The sequence below is a fragment of the Rutilus rutilus genome, assembly GCF_951802725.1.
Source record: "Rutilus rutilus genome assembly, chromosome: 17".
Taxonomy (NCBI): Eukaryota; Metazoa; Chordata; class Actinopteri; order Cypriniformes; family Leuciscidae; genus Rutilus; species Rutilus rutilus.
In genome coordinates, this window is record NC_140230.1 from 14,742,363 (window position 1) to 14,767,860 (window position 25,498).

At 38.4% G+C, this 25,498-nt stretch overlaps 2 protein-coding genes across 2 annotated transcripts in view; both read right to left on the minus strand.

Annotated features, from left to right (window-relative positions):
- rapgef5b (Rap guanine nucleotide exchange factor (GEF) 5b) overlaps positions 1-2,802 on the minus strand; it is a 67,931-nt gene extending 65,129 nt beyond the window's left edge. The window contains exons 1-3 of the mRNA XM_084384688.1: positions 2,473-2,802; positions 1,081-1,146; positions 614-720 (exon numbers count right to left, since the gene is read on the minus strand). Coding sequence (XP_084240814.1) covers positions 614-720; positions 1,081-1,146; positions 2,473-2,601 — 302 coding nt within the window. The 5' untranslated portion in view covers positions 2,602-2,802. The remainder of the gene's footprint in view (positions 1-613; positions 721-1,080; positions 1,147-2,472) is intronic.
- Positions 2,803-10,632: 7,830 nt separating this feature from the next.
- Positions 10,633-20,001, minus strand: LOC311306713 (ferroportin; the record flags this gene model as incomplete). The annotated part of the gene is made up of 8 exons (XM_084435256.1): positions 10,633-10,892; positions 13,463-14,128; positions 15,697-15,951; positions 16,706-16,832; positions 17,015-17,130; positions 18,987-19,146; positions 19,320-19,387; positions 19,899-20,001. The coding sequence occupies 8 exons, from the start codon at positions 19,999-20,001 to the stop codon at positions 10,633-10,635; spliced, it is 1,755 nt and encodes a 584-aa protein (XP_084291382.1).
- Between the last annotated feature and the right edge of the window lie 5,497 nt (positions 20,002-25,498).

Here is a 25,498-nt window from a genome sequence, read left to right on the forward strand (position 1 = left end):
ATAAATGAATATTTTGTCATTACTTACCCTCAAGTTGTTCCAAACCAGTATGAGTTTCTTTCTTCTGTTGAACTCAAAAGAAGATATTTTAAAGAATGTTGGTAAACAGTTGACGGCACCCATTGACTTCCATAGTAGGAAAAAATTATGACAAAATTTTCATTTTTGGGTGAACAATCCATTTAAGTCGGTCCCCACTATCTTACTACATATTTTAACTGCGTATAATACTACACTTACCTCTATTCCTAACATTGAGGTTACCATGAAGATAACGATAACTACATTATCAACCACACCAAAAGATGAGAACGTTCTGTTTATTATAAACGAGATGCAGTTATGTCACTGCTGCTTTAAATGTTCGAGCTCTTTAAAGTCGGTTGGATTCTGATCTTTTTTTACATCAACAGCTACAATTTTTTTTTTGTTGAAAGTGATTTCAACAATATATTTCATCTATATCTGTAGATGTGGTGTGAAGTGGACTCCTATATTGTTATAGAATTAGATTATTAAAAATTGATAAAAATTATAATGCTTGGTTTGAACGGGCCTTAAGGCTTTACTTTATATATAACTGGCAAACACACAACATTGCAATGACACTTACCTGATGATTCTTGCCAGTTTAATATGTGCTTTCCAGTTATCCTGGCCATTGGATAAGAAAGCATTCCTCAGTGCTCGGCCGGCACATGGTACATTATTCACGCAAGCCTTCACAACACATAGAGAACATTCGGAAAGATTTTAAATTGTCAGGACAGAAACAGGATGAGACGGTCAGAATTTAACAAGAACAAAATATAAAACACTATTTGCTTGCATGGCCTCAAAATTTAGAACATAAACTGTTTATATCTATCTACACTACATTCCAAAATTTGAGGTGATATGTTCACTTTCTAATATGTTTCTCATGATGTACTCATCTTAACAATTACATAACCTAAAACAAGTGCTGACAACATCCCCAACCTCTCCATTAAGTGAATTAAACTTGACACCATTAAACAACCAGATTTTCAAGTCATCAAAGGACTGAGGGCAACGAAGGGAGATAAATGCATGATATACCTTGTGTCTAGTCTGTCCGGCATTTGAACAGCGGATGGACACAGGTGGCTGCTTCTGAGATATAATCTAGCATAGAGAGAAAGAGGTTAAACATCTGAAAAACAATACAGCTTTGTGTCCTGAGACAATGCACTTTTTCAGCCATTTCTTATCTTAAAACAGCAGCTATGACGATTACATGAAATATTCATTCATTACAGACATCATATCTAGCTTTTCCAATTAAACCAAAACCAAAACATCACTTTGTTAAAAGGTCAGAGAGGTTGCATCCACCTAGGTTAGAAGAACATGTACAGATTACAAAAAAAAGACCATATAGGCAATAAAAGCTATGTTACATTGTCAAAACAGGTTGCTGTGCCTCAAAAGAAACCAGAGTTAAACAAAGTGAAGCAGCCTGAGTGTCCATTACTCAATGTGTACTTTAGCTAATAGACTCATGTGGGATGATGGGGAAACACACAGTGAAGTCATTTTTGTAGTCAGTGTAAACAGCAGCTCTTAACCCCCACATCTAGAATTTTTGTTGAAGCAACCATAAAAAGAAAGGGCCATTTATTAATACTACACAATACAAATTTAATATTTATATTATATTATACATAATGCTGCATTACATATTAGTATTCGGTTAGTTGAGATTATATTTCAAGTAAAACAACTTTAAATGTACAATACTTCTTTTTGTACAGTTACTCTTTATAATTATTAAACATTCAGTTTTAAGACCCCATATTAATTGATCAAAAAAGAATATTTATGTGTGCGTATTCCACACACACACACACACACACAAAAATAAATAAATCAAGCAGCACAACAGGTTTCAACTTTCTTCAACAAGAAATGTTTTGAGCAGCAAATCAGAATATAATTATTTCTGAATGATCATTTGACACTGTTAATGGCTGCTGAAAGCTTTGACTTTACAGGAATAAATTACATCTGAAAATATACTAAAAGAGAAATTAGTCATTGTAAGAAATTTAAACATTTGAAAAAAAATCTTACCAACCCCAAATGAACAGTATACTGTATAATATATAGCCTATATATTATTCATACATGTACACACAAACAAAAAAGATCAATTTGTCATCTAAGATTTGAGTCACAGTGTCCACACAATTATAATATTATATTATATTATATATTATACATATTTTAAATGTTTTCTTGCAAACATTCACCTTATTCAAGGTTTAAAATCCCACCCAACAGGTTTCCCTTTAACATATTCTCATATTACAGTCTGGCCAATGCAATGAATTAGTTTCAGCTGTTCTCAAAGTCACTATTGTAAGCAGTATGCAAAACAGTCTATAAACAAAACTTACACGTAAATGATCTGGCACTAGTACAGTGTAGTCAGTTTTAAAATACACTTACAGCTTCCAGGTTCTTCTTAAACTGAGAGTCATTCCTCAATAAGAGAGGATCAGTTCTGCTGCTCCTGTGATCTTCAAGAACTTTACTTATGAGAACCTTAACAGACGGACTCTCATCCACCACGTCCATGTCCAGGACAAGTCAGCACAGGTTGGAGGACGAAAGCTCGGATTCCCACATAGAAATCAATGACGAATGTTTATCAGCAGGTGTGCAAATGAAATCAATAGTCGTCTATAACAAGTAAAAGCGCATTACTTGTTTACAGACTCCATACCGTGACAATGGCAGACACGTGAGTCAACATAGGTGCGGAGTTGAAAAAGGTATGTCACGTGACTTGAGTGGGCTGTACCTATATGAGATCACTGATAACACGAGCTACTCTAAAAACCTGATCCAGAGTATGTAGGCATCATGACATGAAGTAGGTACTTAATAATAACCATGTCATCATTAGGCCTATCTCCATTTTGCAGTATGCGTGTTTTGTATGACAGATCATTAGCGACGAAGACTTAAATGAAAAAGATAATAAATAAGTCATTAAATGTTTAATATTTAATAAAGGAGTGAATGCGGAAGGTGTGGTGTTTTTAAGCAGAATACTTGAATCGCGCGCGCGACAACATTATTTATTTACAGTGTGAAACATAAAATATGCGATTTCTACATCATTTCTGTCGAATACAGAAAGAAATGATGTAGAATTTGCATATTTTAAGTTTCACACCGTAAATAAATAATAAATAGAAAACAAATAGATAAATGACAATGACAATCTTAGTGCCCTACATAGGCGCAGCAAAAAGCAAGATTAGAACGTTTCTCAGAGCGTGACCACAGATCAGGCCTACGACAGTTCTACTGTGACATCACAGAGATGCGCGAAAGCAAGTCTTGCAACTCATTTAGTTCAATCTGCAGCTAAATCACGATAGCGATGGGTCACCGTAGCTCTCGTTGCAAAGAGGCAGAAAAAAACTTTGGACATGTGCATTTCCATGGTTCACCGCGGAAATCTTTTACCAGTTTGGTGGAAGCTCACCCACATCCAGTTGGTGTTGGAGAAGAGAATGTGAATGGGGGAAAGAAGAAAACGAAGAAGGGCATCTCTAAAAAGAAAAAGAGGTTCAGGTTGTGGAGGTGGATCTTTAGTTGGAGAGCTGGTCAAAAATACAGCAGGAAGACCAGCTCAACTCAGTGTGAGGAAAAGGCTCAAGACACTGAGGCAGTTGCAGTACCACCTGGAAGAATTCCTGATGGTAAGTGACATGACCACGTTTTAAGAGAATGTAAAAGGCTCCAAAAAGTAAAATAATAATTAACTTATTAGGTGCTGAGTATGCAATTAATAATTAATATTATTTGATTTTAATTTACTTTCCTCTCTTTAGTTCAGAGTTTTCTACACCAAGTCATCTGTAGTGTAGAGAACCAAAATCATCAGGAACCTTCAACCAGTGATCCTGAAATCCTTCAAGCAGCGGAAGTACACCTTGCTGTTCACCCTGATGTCGCCGAGACTCTAGTTCGCACAACGTCAGAGTGTAGCATTGACGTCACCAAGACTCCAGCACACACTGCATCAAACTTGAGCACGAGCGTCTCCCAGACTCCAGCACACACTGCATCAAACTGGAGCACTGGCGTCTCCCAGACTCCAGCACACACTGCATCAAACTGGAGCTCTGCCGTCTACCAGACTCCAGCACACACTGCATCAAACTGGAGCACTGGCGTCTCCCAGACTCCAGCACACACTGCATCAAACTGGAGCACAGGCGTCTCCCAGACTCCAGCACACACTGCATCAAACTGGAGCTCTGCCGTCTACCAGACTCCAGCACACACTGCATCAAACTGGAGCACTGGCGTCTCCCAGACTCCAGCACACACTGCATCAAACTGGAGCACAGGCGTCTCCCAGACTCCAGTACGAACGGCTTCAGACTGGAGCACTAACGTCACCCAGACTCCAGTAGGCACCGTGTCAGACTGGAATACTGACGTCACTCAGACTCCAGTACGCACCGTGTCAGACTGGAGTGCTGATGTCACCCAGACTCTAGCACGCACAGCGTCAGACTGGAGCATCGATTCCGGCCTGACTGCAGCACGAACAGCGTCAGACTGGAGCATCGATGCCGGCCTGACTCCAGCACGAACAGCGTCAGACTGGAGCATCGATGCCGGCCTGACTCCAGCACGAACAGCGTCAGACTGGAGCATCGATGCCGGCCTGACTCCAGCACGAACAGCGTCAGACTGGAGCATCGATGCCGGCCTGACTCCAGCACGAACAGCGTCAGACTGGAGCATCGATGCCGGCCTGACTCCAGCACGAACAGCGTCAGACTTGAGCACGAGCGTCTCCCAGACTCCAGCACACACTGCATCAGACTTGAACACTTGCGTCTCCCAGACTCCAGCACACACTGCATCAGACTTGAACACTTGCGTCTCCCAGACTCCAGCACACACTGCATCAAACTGGAGCACTGGCGTCTCCCAGACTCCAGCACACACTGCATCAAACTGGAGCTCTGCCGTCTACCAGACTCCAGCACACACTGCATCAAACTGGAGCACTGGCGTCTCCCAGACTCCAGTACGAACGGCTTCAGACTGGAGCACTAACGTCACCCAGACTCCAGTACGCACCGTGTCAGACTGGAATACTGACGTCACCCAGACTCCAGTACGCACCGTGTCAGACTGGAATACTGACGTCACCCAGACTCTAGCACGCACAGCATCAGACTACATCATCCAGACTCCAGCACGTACCACATCAGACTGGAGTGCTGATGTCACCCAGACTCTAGCACACACAGCGTCAGACTGGAGCATCGATTCCGGCCTGACTGCAGCACGAACAACGTCAGACTGGAGCATCAATCCCGGCCTGACTCCAGCACGAACAGCGTCAGACTGGAGCATCGATGCCGGCCTGACTCCAGCACGAACAGCGTCAGACTGGAGCATCGATGCCGGCCTGACTCCAGCACGAACAGCGTCAGACTGGAGCATCAATGCCGGCCTGACTCCAGCACGAACAGCGTCAGACTGGAGCATCGATGCCGGCCTGACTCCAGCACGAACAGCGTCAGACTGGAGCATCGATGCCGGCCTGACTCCAGCACGAACAGCGTCAGACTGGAGCATCAATGCCGGCCTGACTCCAGCACGAACAGCGTCAGACTGGAGCATCAATCCCGGCCTGACTCCAGCACGAACAGCGTCAGACTGGAGCATCGATGCCGGCCTGACTCCAGCACGAACAGCGTCAGACTGGAGCATCGATGCCGGCCTGACTCCAGCACGAACAGCGTCAGACTGGAGCATCAATGCCGGACTGACTGCAGCACGAACAGTGTCAGACTGGAGCATCAATGCCGGCCTGACTCCAGCACGAACAGCGTCAGACTGGAGCATCAATCCCGGCCTGACTCCAGCACGAACAGCGTCAGACTGGAGCATCGATGCCGGCCTGACTCCAGCACGAACAGCGTCAGACTGGAGCATCGATGCCGGCCTGACTCCAGCACGAACAGCGTCAGACTGGAGCATCAATGCCGGACTGACTGCAGCACGAACAGTGTCAGACTGGAGCATCAATGCCGGCCTGACTGCAGCACAAACAGCGTCAGACTACATCATCCAGACTCCTGCACGCACCACGTCAGACTGGAGCATTGATGTCACCCAGACTCTAATACACACCACTTCTGATTGGAACACCAGTGTCAACCAGACTCCAGTACGCACTGCTTCTGATTGGAACGCCAGTGTCAACCAGACTCCAGTACGCACTGCTTCTGATTGGAACGCCAGTGTCAACCAGACTCCAGTACGCACTGCTTCTGATTGGAACGCCAGTGTCAACCAGACTCCAGTACGCACTGCTTCTGATTGGAACGCCAGTGTCAACCAGACTCCAGTACGCACCGCGTCAGACTGGAGCATCGGTGTTGGCCAAACACTAGTTAGTCCCACGGAGGGTCTTGTTTTACCTCTGATAAGACAACTGGAGAATAATGAAAAGAAAACTGTGGGTAAGTTTACTGCCACAATAATACAACACACACACACTTTTTATTCTAGATCAATCAATTTTAATATCAAACTGCAGCCAGTGCATGATATTTCATGAAAAACAAATCTTATTTAATAGTCATCAATTCCCGCCACTATGTGATCAGCGACAAGCTGGGTGAAGGGTCCTTTGGAGCTGTATATGAGGGAACTCGACTGCTGGATGGCTTTAAGGTTCCTTTTTTACTTACAATATCTAGCTAGCAGATTGATCATCTGGATTTGATTCATATTGCCTGTAGATTTAAATTGTAAATAATTTTTCGACAAATCTCGGTTTATTGTTTTGTTTATTAGGTGGCACTGAAAATTGTCACAAAGACTGAGGATTTGGAATACATCAGTATTGTAAGTAGGCTGTGCTCTCTGTTTTTCTCTGCTGTCTTTTCAATTTAAAACATCTCATATTACTATAGCTGATTTTTTCAATAGACAAACTTGGGCCCTAATTAGGGAAACCACATCCATCTAACCAAAAAATTGTATTTCCTCTAGCCGTGTCATTCCAAGCCCCTCCCACTAGAGGTTGCACTGCTCATCCTCGCCAACAGAGGCCCCAGTGTTCCAGAAATAATCCAGCTACTAGACTGGCTGGACCAGCATGACTATTATATTATGGTGCTGGAATGTCCCTCACACTGCGAGGACCTGTTTGAATTCGCGGAACGCCACGGAGGCAGCATTGATGAAGGTTTAGCTTGTGTCGTCATGCGGCAGGCAACACAAGCTGCCTACATGTGTTGCCTCCGTGGCGTTTTACACCGGGATATCAAACTTGAAAATCTGTTGATCAATAAGACGACCCATGAAGTCAAGCTAATTGACTTTGGGTGTGGCGACCTCCTTAAGAAATCAGCCTACAAGACATTCATTGGTATGTATTATCGCTCAAGCCATAAAATGGGAACCACTGTTGGGAATCATATACGTATCACCAAATGTGAATGGATGCCTAAAAAAAATCTGCTGTGGTAATGAAAATCTCTTTCCTCCAGGCACTGATGAATACTGCCCCCCGGAGTATGAGGAGAAGGGCGAATACAATGGGAAGCCAGCGACCGTCTGGTCCCTTGGTGTTCTACTGTTTGCACTGGTGTGCGGGGACTATCCCAACACTGATGACCTGCACATGATTAATTCAAACAACTACTCCAAAGCTGGCTTGTCAGAAGGTGAACTCTTAATCTCAGTGAAGAAAGCAAATTGTAAATGTAAATCATACAAAACAAAACAAAAATTCATGACAGAAAAAAAAAAAAAAAACAGCTAGTGAGATACTTAAGAATAACATGATTAAAGAGCAGGATTGAAGATCAAGGTAATAATCAATACTTCTTCCATTATTCTTCACAGAATGCTGCCATTTGATTAGTCATTGTCTCCAGCGAGAGCCAGAGCAGCGACTTCGATTATCCGAGATTCTTCTCCACGACTGGTTCAAGGTACTGTGCTAAGCTTACATTTGTTTTGTAGAGTTTGAAAGTCTTTTTTTGAGGTTTGACTATAAGACTACGGACATTAGCTTAGAGAATGTTATGATTTCTTCTGATTCACTTCTGAAAATCTGATTAATGTTTTTGTTTTAGGTCACAGATGTGGAGAAACCTGAAAACAGTATAAAGAAAAGGACAGGGACCCCTGGAGTGGCTCTTCAGCCGTGAGCTCCTGCCTCGGCACCCCAGCCTCGGCCCCCCAGCCCCAGCCCCAGCCCCAGCCCCAGTCCAGAGCTTCCTATCATGGCCACCCCAGAGGATCTTGTCAAGTCAACAAGCAAGGCGACTTCCCCCTGAAGCATAGATCACTATCTTGGGCTTCCTGGGAATTAAGAGGTTTGTGTCACTGGCTCACTGGTGCCCATAGCTCCCTCTTGTGGCTACCCTAGAGCTCCCTGTCTCAGGCCACCACAGTCCCAGCCTTGTAGAGCTCCCTGCATAGTCCCATAGGTCAGTGGTTCCCAATTCCAGTCCTCTTGACCCACTGCTCTGCACATTTTGTATGTCTCCCTTATTTAACACACCTGAACCAAATCATCAGCTCATTAGGAGAGACTCCATGAACTGAACTGAGTGTGTCAGATAAGAGAGACCTACAAAATGTGCAGAGCAGTGGGTCACGAGGACTGGAATTGGGAACCACTGTCATAGGTCACTGACCCTGCCCATAGGTTCATGGTAACAGTATTATTGGTAATCTACTCAATGTAAGGATTAGTTTACAGAGGTAAGTCCAAGTTTAATGATACTTTTTATTGACAGAATACACACATGTAGAAAAAGTCAACAAAACAAACCTTCAGGGTTAGGCTCTGATTATTTTTGAGTATAACATGCAATTTTATACTTTTAACTGACATCACATTGTAATATTATTCCAAAGCCAGTCCCACTCTGGAGATGCATATTAGGTAAAACGAGATACTGTTCTAGTTTTAAATAACTGAGAAATGGTACAATCAAACTTAGTAATAGTTAAGTAACTATAATTTGTGTAAATAAGTGTAATTAGTTTTTTATAAGAGGTTTTTTAACCTCTAGTATTTAATATTTTGGCTGCATGTGAATCTTCTTGTTTGCAGTCTTTAGTGACATCTGGTGGAGAGTGACACCAGAAATTAGGTCCTTTTGGGTAAATATCAGAATTCCACCCAATTCCATCCAAAGTAAATTTCTTAAAAATTTATGTCCTAGAAAACTTTTTGTTTTATTTGCAATATTTGGACTTCTATACACCATAACATTACCAAAATTACCTTTTTTCATAAATTGAAGTCATTGTACACATAAATAGCATTTTCAATGTATTTTTGAATGCATTAATAGATCAGGCTACATTTTAAGTGATGCAGCTGATCACGAGTTCTTTTCTTTTTTTTAAAAAACACTATTTTTAGACTTTTTTGCATTTCACTGAAATATTTATATGGTGTGATAAATCACTCCTAAAATAAGGTCATGAAAACTGTATGTACAGTATAAATGATTTTCCACAGGTTAAGTACATATTTCAACAAAACACTGCACAGTTAATCCAAGGCATTCCTTCTGAAAGCACTTTTATTGGTTGTCACTAACTGTCTGACACTTAAAGGGTCCTCAAACAACATTTAACATAACACATCAGCAATAAAAATAATCTGTGAAATAAAATGCATTTCATAATCCATATAATAGGTTATTAACACAAATGAAACGGATGCAATGCAGTCTGTGTACTGTTACATGTATGTTAACTATTACTTCTGTAGTTACCGTCAACAAATAAGTTCAAGCTAGAGTTCAGAACATAACAGTTAAGTGCTGAGGTATAAGATTCTGTCTTCATCTATTTTGAACTCAAAAACACTCAGTTAAAGTAGTCAGTTAAAAGACCTTGACATGATACTTATATAAACAGGGAAGCAATACATTAAAGTCCACAGTCTTGTTAAAATTCACTAATTTTTCACTTGAAAAGTTAGGGATAAAACTAAAAGATTAATCAGTCAGCCAAAAGCACAAATAATAAAAAATAGCTATTCCCCTTATAAGCTGTAAAAAGCAGCTTCTGTCTGTTGGACGAGATTTGTAGTGTGTGTGTGTGTGTGTGTGCTTTATTCCAAAACCAAGTAGTCTTGGGGGAAAAAAATACATTTTACTGGCGTTTTATTAAAAACAAGTGGCAGCGTGCTGTTTCTGGTTAGCTGCCAAATGTGAGAAGATTTACAAAAAAGGTGTTTTCTTAGCTAATAATCCATGAAAACATGTCGTGTCAGCTATGTTCAGTTATGTTCTTGTTGTAATAATGTGCGTTTTAAGACACTTATTAACTTTCAGGAGACCTTGGCTCTCTAACTATGATGCTATTTCTTTTGACTGTCAACAGGAGGCGCTGGTTCCTGATTATGTTCACCTGAGTACTGCGCTGCTGCCAAACCCTTTCCAGTGACAAGAGCTCACGGCGACAGCTTTTTTTCAATATACAATGGATATAGTGAGTTTTGTGTAAGTGCAACTTAACACACGTCACAGCGCAGGAATGTAGAAACATTCACAAACTGGTGAGCAAGAGAGAAATTTGTGTTGCTTATGTGTTTGTACGTGGTTTCCTTTTGGCTTTCCTGGCGTACAGGAAGTACATGGTGTGTCCCGTGAAAATGAACAGGACGGAGATGATGACAAGGATGCCGAAGTGTTGTGGCTGGGGTGCAGAGATGACCATGAAGAAGTGCAGCAGGTCCATCAGGTAGTTCATAGAACTCTGGACTCCATTCACCACCCCACGCTCTGATTCACTTATGGTCTCCTGCAAGAGCTGAGTCACTGTCAGGTCGAAGGACCAGAGACCTGTAAAACATCGGACACATTATATATTACTCCGGGTTACACTTCAAGGTGATATATCATCAATTATATATTGTAATAAATACATATCTTGTAATACAATCAATGGTACAAAACAAAGTAATCAGATTACAGTTACATCTTGTAAAAAAAAATGTTACAGCGAACATTTACAACATTAACAGCGAATTCAGTTGACGTTAGAACTGATCCGCACATCTCTGGTTCTGTTGCCGAGTCATGGCTCGTGTGAGCCACCCATGGGCGTCAGTTTGGTTTGAAATGTGCATTCGGAAGTGCATTTTCAGAAGTGCTGGGTACAATGACGCATTCATTTTTTTTCTCTCTTTCGCGCAGGTTATGTTTTGAAAGACGATGTCCTGTAGCTCAGGCACGGCCCCACTTTTCAACAGGCCACCCAAAAAAAAACACTATATTCTAATTTTGTCAATAATTATAAAAAAATCGCCAATAAGCTCATAATTTGTGCTAAAATAGTGTTTAGTTTTAAAAAACATTTTAAAAAGCTGGTTATATTTTGATGTTTCTGCGCAAGTTCAGCAGACAGTGAGGTTCGGGTTTGTTCCAATCAGAGCTCGTGAGTGGAGAGCGCATTTCTGAATATTCCACTCCGCTCGCTCTTTCCGCAGGGTCGCTCGCTCAACACTGTTGCCTGGTTCGAAAATATGTGGAATAAGGGCTGCTTCCGACTAAAAGTTTTTTTCCTAGTCGTAGGCTAGTAGGCTAGTTGTTCATTTAAGTCATTCGTGGACAAATCGCCCCTTTATATTAATTTAATTACTTATATAGCCTACAGGATAATGAGCGTTTACGTAATATAGCCGCACTCAAGCGCACGACCGCATAAAGCTTGCCACAAAGAACCGGTAAAAGTAATAATTATGACTGCGTCTAAATGTGTCTAAATATACGCTGTGAATGTGAATGTGCATTATACGCTGAGTTTCGGTTCATTTATGAGACGAACTCCAGTTCACTCGCCGGCGCCTCCAATGTCATGATTATCAGCTATAGGCCTATTTACTTCTTATTTATTAAATCCATTGGTTCATGAAACATTGATTAAAATTAAGATATAATTAATACAAAACGAAATTCACTTTAAAGAAAGGCAGCTGTTCTGTTTGAGGTCTCTGTGAAAGTTTTAAAGCAGTCTTTTAGTGCCGCTTTCAGAGCGCTCACGTCCGTAACCGAGAACTGACACGTTGTTTTTTCCCTCATAAATGCGAACACGGAAAATAAAATAAAATTAATATTATAATGTTTTTTTGTTGGGTCAGACAATGATTACCAAATTTCTCTCTCATATTGCTCCTCACAACCACTGAAAACGGTAAAAAAAATCGAAACAAAAGTCAAATTAATATGGACGGAAGTTAAAAGTGGTGGGTACAAAATGACTCATGACGAAATCTGGTGGGTACGCGTCCCCCCCGAAATCGACGCCTATGGAGCCACCTTCTGGTTCATGCGCAATCGTTCTCCTAAATATTGCTTTTTACCTGACTTAATTTACATGTGACCTTGAGGGAATCCAAAAGTAATCAGATTACATTATTTTCATATTGTGGTGCTTGGACACGTTACTGAATACTTTTTTATGAAGTAATTTGTAACTGTAAGGAAGTAAATTTTTAAAGTAACCTTCCCAACTCTGCTTATAAAGCATATATTAATGCCATATTCTGCACGACACTATTCTACATCCCTTAATCCTACCCAATACCTAAACTTAACAACTACCTTACTAACTATTAATGAGCAGTAATTAGGAGTTTGCTGAGGCAAAAGTCATGGTTAATAGTTGGTTGATAGTGTGATCCAATCAATTAGCATAGTATTCTTACTAAATTCAAATTTTCAGATGTACCACTTGACATTTTACAACCAGAACTAACCTTTCCTTGTCATAAATGTTCAAATTATTTGATACTTTAAGCAAGTCACTTATTGACACACATCCAGAGGTTATCTCTGTTTTATATTTTATTATTCCTACATGTTTCTGCATGTTGGTCGGACCACATGACTTTGATTTTGCATTTGCAGACAAAGGTTTTTCAAATATTAATAAGCAATTAAATGGTTAAGAAAAAATGAATGAATTAAATAAAAGTCATTTAAATACAGGAAATGAATAACACCAAATTTATTTATAAAAAATATATATTTAAAATGTACACTATTGTTGAAAAGTTTGAGGTCAGAAAGATTAGAGTATTACAGTTTGCACAAATTTTTTACTGTTTTCAACATTGATAATAATCAAATGTTTCTTGAGCAGCAAATCGTCATATTAGACTGATTTCTGAAGGATCATGTGACACTGAAGACTGGAGTAATGATGCTGAAAAGTCAGCTTTGCCATCACGGGAATAAATTACATTTTAAAAATATATTAAGATCTAAAACAGTTATAGTTACAGTATTACTGTTTTTACTCTCTTTTTGATCAAATAAATGCATCTTTGGTGGGCATAAAAAAAAAAACGTACCGACCCCAAATGTGTTATTTTTAATTAATAGATAGGATAAAGCCGCCATCTACTCACCGACTCGAGCTGTAATGACTCCAAGGAACAGCAGGATGATGGAGATGTAAGACTCAGGTTCTGTCCCTGCTGGGGCATTCTCAAACAACACAGTGTTATTGGTCCAGTGAATAGAGGAACGGTCTGGCAGCAGAGGCATGTTGCTGCCTCCACGCAGTAGGTATCCGTGCCTCTGGTGACCTCCGGTCATTCCTCCCACGTGCGACGCATTCCCCAAATTTAGTATGCTGAGGTCCATGGGGCTACCGGGGGCAAACACGGAGCACACACAAAGCAACAGGCAAACTAGGTGCAGGCCGCTAGAAATGACCCCAGTGTTGACCAGGCCACATGTTTTCCGCAGCTTCGTGAATAGGACAGTACCCAGAAGCCCCGCCACTGCCGACACACCCATCAGGATGCTGAGCAGCGAGCCGCTGACGCCCTGGGTGTACGCGTAGCCTGTGGTGATGCAGTCGAAGCCCAGCACTGTGGTGTAGAGGAAGGCCAAGCCCAGGCCGGCGAGGAAAACGGGCTGTCTGTAATATGCCCTCCACCCTTCCCGACAGGTGCTGAGGAGTCCCCGCAGCCGATGGAGGCACACTGGGATTCGGCGGATTTCTTCTAAACGCAGGGTGCTAGTGCTTTCCTCTGAGGGGGCTCCAGTGGTACTTGCTGAGGTCCTGCCTGAACAAAAGAGGAGGGATTTGGTAAACATGCAGTGTTATTCTTTCTTTCTTTCTTCGGTATCTATCTATCTATCATCTTTCATTTGTTCTGTCTGTCATTCATTCGTTTGTTCTATCTATCTATCTGCCCGTCTGTTGTTCGTTCATTAATTTTTTTCTATCTGTCTTTCGCTCTATTTATCTATCTATCTATCTATCTATCTATCTATCTATCTATCTATCTATCTATCTATCTATCTATCTATCTATCTGTCATTTGTTCTATCTATCTACAGTATCTATCTATCTGTCTGTCGTTCATTCTTTTGTTCTACTGTATCTGTCTGTGTTGTTCGTTCATTAATTTGTTTTGTCTATCGATCTATCTCGTTTTTTCTGTCTGTTCTATCTGTCTTTATGTATGTTGTTTGTTCATTAATTTGTTATATCTGTCTGTCGTTCTGTCTATCTATCTATCTATCTGTCTGTCGTTCATTCTTTTGTTCTATCTGTCTGTGTTGTTCGTTCATTCATTTGTTTTGTCTATCGTTCTATCGATCTATCTATCTCGTTTTTTCTGTCTGTTCTATCTGTCTTTATGTATGTTGTTCGTTCATTAATTTGTTATATCTGTCTGTCTGTTGTTCTATCTCTATCTATCTATCTATCTATATGTCTGTCGTTCATTTGTTTTTTTTCTATCTGTCTGTCGTTCATTCTTTTGTTCCATCTGTCTCTTGTTGTTCGTTTAATTCTATCAATCTATCTGTCGTTTGTTCTGTCTGTCTGTCCTTCATTTGTTTGTTCTATCTATCTGTCTGTCTTTCATTCTTTTGTTCTATCTGTCTGTGTTGTTCGTTCATTCATTTGTTTTGTCTATCGATCTATCTATCTCGTTTTTTCTGTCTGTTCTATCTGTCTTTATGTATGTTGTTCGTTCATTAATTCTTTAGTTCTTTCATTCTTTTGTTCTATCTGTCTGTGTTGTTCGTTCATTCATTTGTTTTGTCTATCGTTCTATCGATCTATCTATCTCGTTTTTTCTGTCTGTTCTATCTGTCTGTCTGTTGTTCTATCTATCTATCTATCTATTTATCTATCTATTTATCTATCTATATGTCTGTCGTTCATTTGTTTTTTTTCTATCTGTCTGTCGTTCATTCTTTTGTTCCATCTGTCTCTTGTTGTTCGTTTGTTAATTCTATCAATCTATCTGTCGTTTGTTCTGTCTGTCTGTCCTTCATTCTTTTGTTCCATCTGTCTCTTGTTGTTCGTTTTGTTTGTTCTATCTATCTATCTGTCTGTCTGTTTGTTCATCAATTTGTTCAATCTATCTTTCTATGATCTTTGTCTGTCTGTTTGTCAATTCTGACTAGCAAATAACACATTTCTACAATGGCATTGGCAACTGAAAACTTCTGTATGATGTTATATCCACACCACTAGGTGTCAGTATAAGGAAATATCTGCAATATCAACAAAAAAATAAACACCACACTACAGAGAGCAACTTAAATTATACATTATATTTCAAACATGGGGAGGATAGAATCTTTTGTGCACTAGTTTATGCTAAAAAAATTTTACCTTGTGCACATTTTCTTTCTCTTTTCTTCTCTAAATAGCTTTGCTGTTCCAATGCTGGTGGTTTGACGGACAGAGCCGGTACGATACGGTAGACTCTGGAGAGGAAGAAGAACTCCACAATGAGGGACACCAGATTCCATCCTAAGATGAAGCCACAGCCAACCACATTCGAGGCCAGGGTCATTACCTGACCCACCGCCAGAGGAGCCAGGATGTTGGTCACCTGATCGATCCGCCTCATTGTTGCATTCATTCCTGTATCAGGAGGAAATCAAAATTCTAAATGTTTTTTGTGTGTGTGTTTGAATATTTGTGTGCAATGTATTTGTATGCTTATTAGATTATTGCACTGTTATCTTAGCAACATGCTAACAGTAAACTTTACTAAAATCAATTAAGTTGTTTCTCCTGTGTGTTTTTTTTTTTTTTTTTGTGCAGCATGTGGAATTGCTCTCTCATTCATGAAGTTGGAAAGTAGCAGCCTACGTACTTGGTTTTGACACAGAGCTAAGTCTGTCAAATAAGATGCAAATTGTATTTGCATGCACATATAAACGTCCCTTTTTCAGGAAACTATTTTAAAGATCATTTTGAAAAAATCCATGCAAAATAAGCTTTACAGATCTTTACTGGAAACGGTTTAAACTATGGTTTTCATGCTTGTTTGACAGACCATAAACCATTTTTGTACATACACATGTGCAACAGTTCTTAAGACACTTTACAACAGTTTACAGGTGGTAGCCAATTAAGGTCAGTCACAATAACTTCGGACACTAAAGAGACCTTTCTACTTGCAAATGCCTTGGTGGAAGAGTGGGATACAATCTCACAGCAAGTATATTATATTTACACATTAAGAAATTTGCTGTAAAAAGGCAGATGAAAGTGAGAGGATGTCTCCTTTTTGCTGAGTTTATTTGACGTGTTAGACTGATTCAATGTTAAAACACCTATATGATTTCCAATACACAGATTAGCATTATGCTAACAGAAATAAAGGCCATACCTGCGAGGTGACCACGGTTGTAGCCTGTGATCACGACTATCCAATCCCTCTGGATGGCAATGGTGAGAGCTGTGCTGGCGAGGTTCGCCACATCTGCCAGGACGATCACCACCGTATAACAAACCACCTTGTGTGAGTTGTGTGATGCAACAAGTTACTATGCTATGTCATAACAGCAGGAATGCTTATGTTCTGCAATGGCTAGCCAGAAACATAAGGCACACAAGGCTATGCTGAACACATGATTGCTTCTGAATGGACAGATATTGATAATAACACATTTTGGGGTACAATGTAAGAGGGACTTACAGTTAGCCACCCATCCCAGATTTCCTCAATCCATTTTTTGTATGAGAACACCAACATGAGTACGATGCTGCAGACGGTCACTGAGATATTCTGAATGAACAGGGATGCGTGGGCCACTGTAGAGAGAGATAGAAAGGAAATTATGTTACTTAAAATAATAGAAAAATACTTTAATGACATGAAGAAAAAAAATGGCTCCATAAAGAAAAAGCTTGTTTTGAGGACCTTTATTATAATTAGGGCCCCAGCCCTGAAAGGATGAAATCACCCTCTTATTTTTACCCAATTTGCTTCAAACTTGGTCAGAATAATGGCAAGACATAACAGACATAGACCTGCAAAAGGAACTCTTGATATCTTAAATACTGTTGTCATGGCAACGCATCAAACTTTGATAATCTTTTTGGGTGTTTTTGAGGCTCTTAGCATGCTTCAAATTGCATGACACTCGACACATCAGAGTTATCGGCCATTAGACACTGGCAAAGCCTTAGAAACGGGCATGGAGAGAGATCTCGGTAGTACCATCTTTTGACAAAAGTGGGGGTTAGTTTTACCTACAGTCACCAAAATCAGAATATATTTTGTTCTCATCAAGCTGGGCAACGTTCTAATTTACAGTCATTAGCTCCGACCAACAGGAAGTCGGCTATATTGGTTTGAATGTGTGTGTTTTTTTTTTTTTTTTATCAGGCTCTGAATTTTTAACTCCTCCTCCTGGGGGGATTATATGATACACTCCAAACCTTTTCAACATGATGCCAATACATAGAAGATGCTAAATTGTGCATTGTGATATTGGATCTTGTAACGTGTTGCCATGGCGAGGGATTACAGTAATGACAAAAAAATGGAAACAGTAAGAGTCTCTTTCCTCTCAACAATAAATTATACAACATTTATTTCTATATAAAATAATACATATATAAAAATCCTTTTTTTTTTTCTTTTTTTTTTGTGCATGATGTGTAAGTTAAAATAGGCAGATTAGTGCTACCTGGTTGAAAACTCAAAAATCGAATTTAATACATAGTATAACCACTTATGAGACTTAAATGGCAACATAGGCCTATTTTTAAACAGGGTTGAGAACTTGAGAGCTTGTGAACTTGCTGAGAACAGTGTTTGCTGAGAACTGTTTTCAGGTATAAATCATTTTAGTAGGTATTGTATTATGATGTATATTTAGACATTATCAAAGTCTATTTTTTGTAACGGTTTAGATTTATTTTGTTTAAAATGTTAAATCTTCTGACTCAACTGGTAAAAAGTCTACAACTGATCCTGAGATCTGTTTGTGTGTGTGTGTGTGTGTGTGTGTGTGTGTGCGTGCGTGCGTGCGTGCGTGCGTGCGTGCGTGTGTGTGTGTGTGTGTGTGTGTGTGTGTGTGTGTGTGTGTGTGTGTGTGTGTAACCCTTTCATTGCTGTGCGCTTTGGCCTGCATTAAAGGATTAGAAATATCTTGGGCTTTGTCTATTTCATTAAGTTTGAATAATAAATACAGGCATGGAACCAGTTCATTTGTTGGGCACTGACAACATAGTTTTATAGATTTAGCAATAGAAATAGGTTAATAAAAAATATAAAAAAAGACCTTGAGATAAATACTTGACTTCTGGACAAATAATTTTGCACTCATTTGAAAGTGACCTATGACATAAAATGAATCTAAATAAATGATCTTATGGATGTGGCTGTTGTGGTCCATGGTCATAGTGGCACCAACTGCTGCAGTAAATGTTGCGTATTCAGTTGACTTTGACATAGTCCTTTTACATTTACCTGGTTTAAATGCACATTGGCCGTTGTTCACAGTTGCTCTAAGGCCACCAGTGTGGCGGTGGCACTGGGGCTTGGGCCCGTCATCGCTGCTTGCAGCTATATTTATTATTGTTTTGTATAACTGTCTTTTCAGTGAAATAACAGAAGATTTTTTTTTTTACAAATATTTCTGTGATAATGTATCTTTCACCTTTGTTTCTTGGGTTGCGGTCAACCCAGTCTCCAATCAAAGCCCCTAGTAAGAGCACCGATCCGGCCACCACCAGTCCAAAGATCCCAGTTAACAGCAGGTTATGGCCATACAGCTCGATCAGGAAGACGGAGATGGCAAAATGCCACATGCGATCACCCTGGTATGTGAAAAGAGACGCTCAGCTCTAGATATCATACTTCACATATCATAGTTCACATTGTGTGGTCCTCAAAGCATCATGAGAAAAAAAAAAAAACATGTAATACTGTGCCAGAGCTCATGCCCTGCTTACTGAGTGCCAGCATGGCAGATATGAAAAGGGCTCCTTACCCACATAGATAATGCTCCGCTCACATAGATGAGGAACTTGGGACCCTTGAGGTAGATGAGGGCTGATCCTATGAGATAAATGGTCTCAAATTATTTATTTCTTGCCTGTACATTTATTGTAAATAATAGACTGTTTCATGCCAGACAGCAAAAACAAGAAGGGTCTGCAGACTTATTTTAAACATGCATATGTGTATTTTAATCACAGTGTCCCTAGCCTTGCCTTAAAATTCAAAGAGATAGTTCTGTCATTCTGTCATCATTTACTCTCTGAACTCATGACGTTTACCTTCTGTGGAGTACAAAGTAAAAATCATGAAGAATTGTACTGGACATTCTTTTGTACAAGGATTGTTTAGTAAATCCTGACTTATTTCTTTAAGCATATTCTGTCAACCTGATTGAAGTTCTATAGAAATTCCACTCTTTAGTTATAATCATATAATATAGTTATAATCACTCTTTAGTTATAATAATGGAATATCACATATATTGAGTTTTTTGAAGAACAATTTCCGAGTATCAAAAAACGTGTTGTTTGTTTCCCTGTATACACAAATCAGTAGTAAAGAGACATACGTGGTATATTCCTGGCTTTGATCACAGGCGAATCTCTGTCATTATCATGGTCAAACTCCAGAGCATCAGCACCACACTGGGCCCCCTCTGTTCTGAGAGACATCCTGCATCAACAGCATGACTGAATTACAATCAGGTCAATAGATGGTAAATGGATGAATCATTCAAATCAATATATAAAATAAATAAACGTTAAGTACTAAAGAACATTGTTTAATTCTAACAAGTTTGCATTTATTTTGTTGGCCTGGTTGTCACGCTCTAATGAGGCCTATACAAACCTGTAGAAAAAAATAAAATAAAAATAAAACTACTGAAAATACAATATCATGATGATCTGAGTATGAAATCATTAGTCAATAGGTCATAATGTTCAGTTAATTGTGTACATTTTACTGACCAATATTTACTTGGTTTTCAGTTATCATACACTATTGGTAAGATTGTTTAATGTTTTTGAAATAAGTCTCGGTTTCACTTTATTTTGATGGTCCCTTTAACACATGCGGTTGACTATAAGTAACATTGCACTTACATGTCTACTAACTCTCATTAGAGTGTCAGTAGAGTTTAGGGTTAGAGTAAACTGACATATAGTTGCAAAGTTACTTATAGTCAATAGAATGTATGTTGGAGGACCAACATAATAAAGAGTTTGCAGATATCAGGCAGACAGTCTACTAATACTCTAATGAGAGTTAGTTAACGCATATAGGTGCAACTTTACTTATAGTCAACAGAAAGTCTCTTATGCTCACCAGTGCTACATTTATTTGAACATAAATTCAGTGAAACATTGTGAAATATTATTACAATTTATTATGATGTTAAGAAGTATGTTTTCTATTTTAATATATTTTGACATGTCATTTATTATTCCTGTGATTCCTGTGTGTTACTCCAGTCTTCAGTGCCACATGATAATATGCTGATTTGCTGCTCAAGAAACATTTATTATTATCATCATCATCATCATCATCAATGTTGAAAACAGTTGTGCTGCTTAATCTGTTTCTAATGACCATGACCATGCCTTTTTCTTTCAGAATTTTTGATGAATACAAAGCTCTATAAAAAATAATAATATATATTTTTTGTAACATTATAAATGTCTTCACTGTCACTTTTAATCAATTTAATGCAGCCTTGCTGAATCATTTTTTTTATTTAAAAAAAAACTACAGATCCAAAACTTTGTAATGGTAGTATATGTTAATGATTATATGTTAAAATCATTCTAATATGCTGATTTACTGCTCAAGAATCTTATTTATTATTATTATTATTATTATTATTATCAATGTTAAAAAAATGCATACAATAATAACCATGACCACTTTTTTCAAATAGCTTTTTTTAAATAATTTATTTGTAACATTATAAATGTCTTTACTGTGACTTTTGATCAATTTAATGCATTCATGCTGAAAAGTATTAATAAATGTATAAATCTTACTGACCCCAAACTTTTGAAACGTATAGTGTATGTTACAAAAGCTTTCTATTTAAGATAAATGCTGTTCTTTTTAACTTTCCATTCATCAAAGAATCCTGGAAAACAAAAAATGGTACACAACCATTTCCAACATTGATAATAATCAGAAATGTTTCTTGAGCAGCAAATTATAAGTATTAGGATGATTTCTGAAGGATCATGTGACTCTGAAGACTGGAGTTTCAGCTTTACATCACAGGAATAAATTACATTTTATAAAACCATTATATTAAACTGTTATTTAATGTTATTATACTTCACAATATGTATATATATATATATATATATATATATATATATATATATATATATACACACACACACACACCTAGGCCTACATATTAATAGGATATATTGGAGACAACCTTCATAATCTTTTCATAAAGCTGGTTTCTTATCAATATAAATTAGTAACCTACAGCTCTATCTACAGCAGATAATTAATTATTAGCTTTTTTGTATAATGCTTAATACTCGAACAATGTATTTGTCACACACACACACAACGTTTGGACTTTGTTTTCAGTTTGCACTGTTTCCCTTTGTTTATTGTCATAGTTATTAATTGATTAGTCATTTATTTCAGCTGTGTTCACCCATTATCACTAGTATTGAAGCTATAAATATATGAAAGGTACAATATATAATATATATATATACTGTATATATTATACCTTTCATCATATAAATGCAGCCTTGGTGAGTATTAAAAAAAAAACTATTTTAAAAACATAAAAAAATCTTACCAATCCCAAACTTTTGAACCAATCCCAAACTATATATATGCGTGCGTTGGGGACACTGAATATTCAACAATATTACTGACTTGAATGCACTGATACTATCGGATGAGAACTGAATCTGAGCTACATGATGACATCACTGTTGACATCACTCCAGAGCATCTTTATAGATGAATTGAACCCATTATATAATTGATGACCTTTACACAGTTATTGAACTGAAATGAATCAACACTAAACTAATTTCACCTGAATAATGACTGTACAAAACTATAATATGTATTGTATAAAGCCCTGTATAAATTTGAATTGGAAAATAACATATATTTCATACATACTTAGTATGTGGTCTCCCTTTTGCTTTGATGACAGCAGAAGTTTGTGTAAAACCTCATAATCATATAATATAAAATGAACCAAAGAGCATCTTGAGCTTCAATGGAATTAAGAACATCTGACCGTCACATGATCAATGTCACAATTAGATTGACCAAGAAATTGTGCAAAATGAAATATTTCTTTCTCACTTTGCATAAGAACAGTTACATGTTTAAAATATTGGAACTTTCTGTCCACGTTGATGTTCTATTCCGCTTTAACTAAAATTTAGATTCCCAGACTTTCAGCGAGGTACACATAATATTCAAATGTTTAAACCAAAAAAAAAGAAAAAAGAAAATCACCTGATATTTGACTCCTGGAGTCCTCCTTGCTATGAGCGCTTGCTGTGTCTCAAGGCTGTGCTATCCATGTGTCCCAGGTAAGGATGCTTCCATGCAGGCCTGAATTCCAGCAGTCGTACTGTGAGGGGCTTGATAACATCATAGTGCATGAGGGCACCATTGTATGAAACTGCCAGAAAAGCAGAACGAGTCACAGGCTGACAAAGGCAGCCAGCATATTCCACAGCACGTGACAGCGAGGGGGGACAATGTCACCGTTCACCCCCCACATCACAAAAAAAGACCAAGCTGTCACTCAAATCTCATACACATGCACTCACACAGTAATAAAACATCAACATAGTGATGTTATTATTAGATATCCGTTTAATTGCAGTACCCTGATCTGATATATCAGTTTTGTGATCAATTAATATTCAATCAGAATCAGTTTATTATTATTATTATATATCAAAATCTTTTATGGCCATCATTCACAAAATACTGTTTAGCAACAATGTTAACAGATTATACAATTGACATCTGAACAAAATGCAGCCTCTTGAACCCTTCAGACGACATGAACATGAACATGAACGGAATGAATGCTCTTTATCTCACCGCTACACTTCAGATAACAAAACAATGAAAGTCCAACCCCTATACTTTATCAAATGATTCATTGGTTTCAGAAATGGTGCTATGTTTATTTTGGCCTACGAATTTGTCATTTTATTATTGGTAGCCTACTAATTTTTTTTTTTTATGTGTGTTTGTGTATACCACCGCCCACTCTTAACCCAAAGAAGACCCTAATTCTAGCATATTCTCAACATATTAATAACATAACAAGTGGATTCATCACTAGATCCCACACGCTTAGAAAAAAAGGTTCCATGGGGTTCTATATAGAAGCCACGGTTTTAAAGAACCCTTTATGCCAAAAAAGGGTTCCATACAAGGAGAAACGTCTTAAATGTTTGTATAATACTTTCATAATCAATGGGTTATTTCAGTTATTATTTTTTTATTTTTTTTCTAGTAATAAAGCTTGTGCTTGTAAGAGCTTGTGTCACAATTTCTATGTGTCTGTCCATGGACTTTTATTTTGATATTATTTTGTCTTATTTTGCCTGTGTTCAGTTCCAGTGTGTTTAGTTCCTGTTTATTTGGTTGTCATAGTTATTAATGTTTTCAATGTTTAATTGATTAGAGCTCACCTGTTGTATATTATGTTCATCATCCTGTATTTAAGTATTGGGGTGGTGTGGCGCAATGGATAAGACACATGCCTTTGGTGTGAGAGACCCGGGTTCGAATCCACTGTGAGACACCAATGTGTCCCTGAGCAAGACACTTAACCCCTAGTTGCTTCAGAGGCGTGTGACCTCTGACATATATAGCAATTGTAAGTCGCTTTGGATAAAAGCGTCAGCTAAATGAATAAATGTAAATGTAAGCCCTTTCGTTTCTTCTGTTATTGTCTTGTGTTAATGTTATGCATCTTTGTTTAGTTCCTAATGCTTATTAAATTGTATTTCATTGATCATCTTGTCAAGCCAGTGCAACGCAGCATGTAAGGCATGATGGAGCTTTGAAGGGTGTGGATTTTGGAATAAACTGCTGCTTCAATGTATACGTGATTATAATTAAGGTATTAATCAATATTTTTCCTAATAAATATCACATAAGTTGAATGACTTCTCTAGGCTTGTGAGATTTTACTTTGTTATAGCAGTTACTGAAATGTTCTTTTCGTGTATTCTCTAATGTCTGTATTTGATATCTGAATGCAGTAACAGTGCTTGCTCATTTAGCCCGGCTTCCGGAAATGAAAAATAGACTCGTTTTGTGTTTGAGAAATGTCTTCAACATGTGTTCATCTGTTTTTCTATGGGATCCTCTGACAGCAATGGTCACAGGGGTCATTGAAGTAGTTTAAGGGACCATTTCTCAGTTAAAGCCTTACTTTCCAGTTAGACTAAAGTGTAGCTCTCCTTGAGAGAAAGAACTCAATATCTTGATGTTTTGAGACGACTCTCTTGTTTATAGTTAGACCCTGGCCAAATCCAACCTTGGAAAAGCTGTGTGTTGGTGTGTGTGTGTGTGTTAGTATTTTTGGTTACAGGTTAACCCTTAAGTGTTACCGGCCCACCGGTGGGCCCAAAGCCATTTAAAACAGTAATAGTCTATACTGAACCTAAACTAATCTTAACAAACTATATATCATTGGAAACCATTTCATATTTGACCACTGGTTTTATATTTAAATATGTAGTTGTTAGATTATGTCAGTGTTATGTAGTGACAGTAAATGTAGAAAATGTACAAGAAATGTACATAAATGACATGTAGTAAATGACAAGAAAATGTAGCAATAAAAATAGAACTCACCAAGAAGTTGGCTTTTGTTACAAAAATCTGATGCACACACATACAATCAAGAAAGTCATTTCTTGTAATTGCCAATAATTCAAACAAAACATCTGTTCTAGTTTTTGTCTAAAACTTTGAGAATACATTCCATTTTTTTTATGATTGATGTTGCAAGTATTCAGTAAAAAAATGGCATTACTGGAGACTGACTGAGTTGTTGTTCTGGACAGGCTGGCGCCCAGAACCCCAGATCTGCAAACTGGAAGGTCACGGCGTGCCTAACTTCAGGGTCCAAGTATCTTGGTGTGCTTAAATCTATCTGTG